General features: G+C 52.7%; 1 protein-coding gene across 4 annotated transcripts in view; it reads right to left on the reverse strand.

Annotated features, from left to right (window-relative positions):
• Positions 1 to 4,999, reverse strand: part of ITPA (inosine triphosphatase (nucleoside triphosphate pyrophosphatase)) — an 18,934-nt gene continuing 13,935 nt past the window's right edge. For 3 of the 4 annotated variants that reach the window (XM_011943317.1, XM_011943315.1, XM_011943316.1), the window contains 2 exons: positions 3,016 to 3,092; positions 1,079 to 1,566 (listed from right to left, as the gene is read on the reverse strand). In XM_011943317.1, the coding sequence (XP_011798707.1) occupies positions 1,428 to 1,566; positions 3,016 to 3,092 (216 nt within the window). In that variant the 3' untranslated portion in view covers positions 1,079 to 1,427. Of the gene's footprint in view, positions 16 to 338; positions 349 to 1,078; positions 1,567 to 3,015; positions 3,093 to 4,999 lie in introns of those variants that run through there. The other variant, XR_001001910.1, reaches the window with a different exon arrangement.

Raw genomic sequence — 4,999 nt, forward strand, 5'->3', positions numbered from 1 at the left:
ACAGGCGTGAGCTACCTTGCCTGGAACTAGATATATATCAGAGTATCAAAGGTAGCTAAAGTCAAAAAAAATGGGCAGAAAGTGTCATGTGCACGCAGGACAGAATTCTGGAGGAGCTGAACAGGCAACACAGAGAGGTGCCCTGCCCCACGCCTATGTCCCCACCCCACCCAGGCAGTATGTGATTCTTCTTTGGAGTACCCTCATCAGTAGCCTGCACAGGGGGGCTGCATCCATGATCAACTGGCAAGGAGCAGGCAGGCCCCCAGCACCCCACATCTGAGGCCCAGCCAGACTTTTCCCACCCATCAAGGAGACTCGGGAGACTGGGCAGGGACGTGGCACCTCCTGGGGATGTAACCCAGCCGGAGCTTGCAGGCAGGAGGGGAGTGAAGGAATGACACTCTGTCCTGACCCAGGGCCATCCTGCTGGATGGAGTCACAGGGACCGCAGGGGTCTCTCCAGAGCTGCCTGTGGGCACAGAAGCAAGCCTGGGGGGTGCCCCACCAGCCTGAGCCTACCACACCCCCCTTGAATGTCCTTGAGTTGGACACTCTGACAAGGGAGCCACCTGGGGAAGTCCCTTCCAGGCAATGACTTCTCCAGGGCACAGAGTAAGGGTGTGTGGCATGAGCGAGGTCTCCTGAGGGGTCTGCAGCCGGCAGGCTGAACTGTGGCTATCAAGCCAAGTGGGGTCGAGGACTCCAGCCCCTCCTCACCATAAAAATGAACTGGGCATTGTAATTGTAAACCAGCATTTTAGCGGCTCTGCTGTGTAACAGCATAAGGCAAAAGCACTGGGCGTGCCACACCGCCCAGCCCCCACCCCAGTAAGGCTTCATGGAGGCCCCGGCACTACCTGCGGGTAGGGGGCAGCATGGATCCAGGGTGGAGGTCAGCCCACAATCCATGCCATTGAGTGAGGCAAGAACACAAGTGGAGATGTAACACTCCAGTTCACAGTGGCATCCGAACGCCTTCCACACAGTGCTGCCCGTGTCCCCATCCCCACCCCCCACCAAAAGGCTTCCTGCACCTGCCAAAGGAGACTGAGACAGACACCTGCCTGGGGCAGGGTTCAAAACAGATATAGCTGGTTTATTTTGGAAACACGTCTCATCCAGAAATGTTATTTATTGCATTTAAAAAACATGGGAGGTGATTTGCATGGTTCCTCCCCAAGCCCTCACTCCCACCAAGTCCAGCTTTACCACCCAAGGTCCTTTCAGGATCCCAGGCCTGGAGGTTGTAGGAGAGAGCAGTGACTCCTAAGGGCAAGAGAATGGCATCCACTTGCCCAGAGTTTCTCAGAGCAGAACCAGCTGCTCCTCCAGACAGGCTGGTGAGGCTACTTGACACCCCCAGGAAGGGGAAACCCTGAAGGAAGTACTTCCAGGGGTGCCTGCCTGATGCGGGAGGTTTCAGGCTAGCCCTCCCCAGATCCCCAGCCTGAGGGGCCTCCCCCAGCCGCAGAAGTCAAGCTGCCAAAGTACTCCTGCAGCTCCAGCAGGGCCCGGAAGCGATGGGAGACAGCGTTCTTCTCCGCCTTAGGCATCTCTGCGTACCTGAGGGATGACAGTAACAGCTCAGGGAGCCCAGATTCAGGGAGGAAATGCACCCCCTCCCCACCCTACCTCATCTCATCCCCGGAGTCCAAAGCTCACAGACCCCCAGAAAAGGGGAGTGGGGCCCAGCAGCTCCTGGCAGCCAATTAATTTTTAAAAATCGGATAAAATTTTCAATTCCCCTAGGGCAGAAACCCCCATGAATGAGCATGGAGGGATATTAAACTTGCTCTAGTGTGCCCAAAAGTCATTAAGGGAAGCTGGGGACGGGGGGATGAGCTGCATGTTTGATCAGCTTTGTCATCTGTTGACAGGAAGCAATGCGGCCGGACAGAGCAAGCACAGCAGTCTCCTCTAATGCGCAGAAGGCGGGGGAGCACTTGAACAGCTGGCCGGGGGCCTGACCTCTGTGCCAGTATGGCAGTGAGGTGAGAATCCCATACCCCGCCTGTGGCCTGCAGACTGCTCTGTGCAAGATGGCAGCCAGTAGCCACTAGCCAGGTGTGGCTATTTAAATGAATTAACACTGAATAAAAATATTCCATTTCTGGGTCTCACGACATGCAAGTACTCCACAGCCCCATGTGGCTAGTGGCTGGTTCCAAAATGTCCTCACCCCTGCTGGGGCTATTGTGGGGCCTCAGACTGCACTCCCTCAGGGCCCCTCCAGCTTGGAAAGCCTGATTCCAACAATGGCCCATGCCTTGTGTGAATAAGGGGGGATTCGTGCGAACTACTGAGAACAACTGGTACTTTGAGGGCATAAAATAGTGCCCACAAGAGGCTGCAAAACCCTGGACATTTTTCCAACCTAGATGGGGGTCAGAAAATGACGCCATAAAACTGTCAGATGTGGCCGGGCGCAGTGGCTCATGCCTGTAATCCTGGCACTTTGGGAGGCCAAGGCAGGTGGATCACCTGAGGTCAGTTTGAGACCAGCCTGGCCAATCTGGTGAAATCTCATCTCTACCAAAAATAACAAAAATTAGCTGGGCATGGTGGTGCATGCCTGCAATCCCAGCTGAGACAGGAGAATCGCTTGAACCCGGAAGGCAGAGGCTGCAGTGAGTCGAGATCACACCACTGCACCACTGCACTCCAGCAGCAACAAGCAAAACTCCATCTCAAAAAAAAAAAAAAAAAAAAGTCGGATGTACAGCTTACAAGCCAAGGCCACAGAGGCGAAACCACTGGCTACACAGCTGATGTGGGGTGACCTGGAGCCTTAGAGCCCAGGACTCCCAGCGCCATCTGGCTGCCTTCCCGACCATGGACTAGGCCACCCAGATTCCTAGTGTCCACCCCAGCAGAGCTGCCTTCGGCTGGAACGGCACCCTCAGAGCCTCCCCCGCCCATATCCGCATGCCTGCACTTGGGCGGGGCACTGGCCCAACCCAAACCATGGCTATGCCAACCCCACACCCCAGGGAAGAAACCAGGGCTCCTTACGTCTGGTCATATCCATCAGGCTGAAAGCAGGGGTCCCAGCCAAAGTCCCGGCAGCCTCTGGGTGCCACGATCTGGCCCTGCCACAGGAAAGGGGGGACTGGTGTGTAACTGGGTCCAGAGGACAAGCATGAGGAGGACAGTGGCCAGTATGAGTTTGGTGAGTTTGTGAATTTGATTTGACCCAACTTATGCAAAATAGTTGCAAGGCCTCTATAGCACCTGCAAATGTTTGCTGAATACAATAAAAAGCAGAGTGGGGCAGCTCTCCCCACACACAGGGAGGAGGCATGCACCTGACGGGCCCACTGGCACCAACGGGCCCACCAGCAACTCCGAGGCCACGTGCCCTCGCCACACCCGGGACAAATTGGGACATCACTGAAGAACAATGAGGCTACTTGGAAAGATAGAAAACGTTTTCTCCTAATAGGAAGCGAAGTGCCCTGAAGTCTGTGGACAAGCCAGACGCCTGCCACTATGACAGTGCTCCTAAAAATGCAAGGAAGACTTTAACCATACGATGAAACACTGCAACCAGAAGCAGGCACCCAGCTCCCCACTTCATGAACACATAAGTGAGTATGCTAAATACTGGCTGTGGTAGGGAAATTCCACAGTGAAAATGTTAGAAAAAAGAACAAATTGTAATCCAGTGACATGAAATGTCATGTTGTTATCAAAGTTAAAAAAAAAAAAAAAAGAGAAAACAATCTGGCCAGGCACCGTGGCTCATGCCTGTAATCCCAGGACTTTGAGAGGCTGAGGTGGGAAGATCACCTGAGCCCAGGAATTTGAGACTAGCCTGGGCAACATGGCAAAGGCGAAATCCCATCTCTACAAAAAATACAAAAATTAGCCTACCCTGGTGGTGTGAGCCTGTAGTCCCAGCTACTTGGTGGGAAGCCTGCTTGAGCCCAAGAGGTCAAGGCTGCAGTGAGCTGTGATCCAGCCCAGGCGACAGACTGAGACCCTGTCTCAAAACAAACATACAAACATTCCAAAAAAACAAACAAAAAAACCCAAAAAATTCTAACTGAAAAAATACAAGGGGCCAGGTGTGGTAGCTCATGCCTGTAATCTCAGCGCTTTGGGAGGCGGAGGAGGGAGGACGGTTTAAACCCAGGAGTTCAAGACCAGTCTGGGCAACACAGACCCTATTTCAACCAATTTTTTTTTTTTTTTTTAATTAGCCAGATGTAGTAGCTCGCACCTGAGGTCCTAGCTACTCAGGAGGCTGAGGTGGGAGGATGACTTGAGCCTGAGAGATCAAGGCTGCTATGAACTGTAACCATGCCACTGCACTCCAGCCTGGGTGATAAAGCAAGACCCTGTCTCAAAAACATTTTTTTTTTAATTTTTAAAAAATACAGTGGAGGTGGCACATGATTGGGATTAGTCACATAAATGCCAAGTAATTTAGACCCAAAGGCAAATTCTACTTCCGCTGTGAGGAGCTGCGTGACCAAGGCCAGTTACTGAACCTCAACCACACAACAAATGTTTTTTGTGCACCGACAGCGGGCCAGGCAGTGTTCTCAGCACTGGGATTATGGTAGGCCTAGCCTTGCCCTCATCAGACCTCTTCAGCCAAACAGGGCATTACACCAGTAAACAAATTAATAAAATTAATGATTATACAATGCAAAGTGCCTTAAAGGGAATGAACAAGGTGTTAAGTTCAATAATGAAAGTATGGGGGCCTGCACGGTGGCTCACGCCTATAATCCCAGCACTTTGGAAGGCCGAGGAGTGTGGATCACCTGAAGTCAGGAGTTCAAAACCAGCCTGGCCGAAATGCCGAAACCCCGTCTCTACTAAAAATACAAAAATGAGTCGGGCATTGTGGCGCATGCCTGTATTAGTCAAGCATAGTGGCGGGCGCCTGTAATCCTAGCTACTCGGGAGGCTGAGGCAGGAGAATTGCTTGAACCCAGGAGGTGGAGGCTGCAGTGAGTCGAGATCATGCCATTGCACTCCATCCTGG

The sequence above is a fragment of the Colobus angolensis genome, unplaced genomic scaffold, assembly GCF_000951035.1.
Source record: "Colobus angolensis palliatus isolate OR3802 unplaced genomic scaffold, Cang.pa_1.0 Scaffold219, whole genome shotgun sequence".
In the NCBI taxonomy this organism is placed as follows: Eukaryota; Metazoa; Chordata; class Mammalia; order Primates; family Cercopithecidae; genus Colobus; species Colobus angolensis.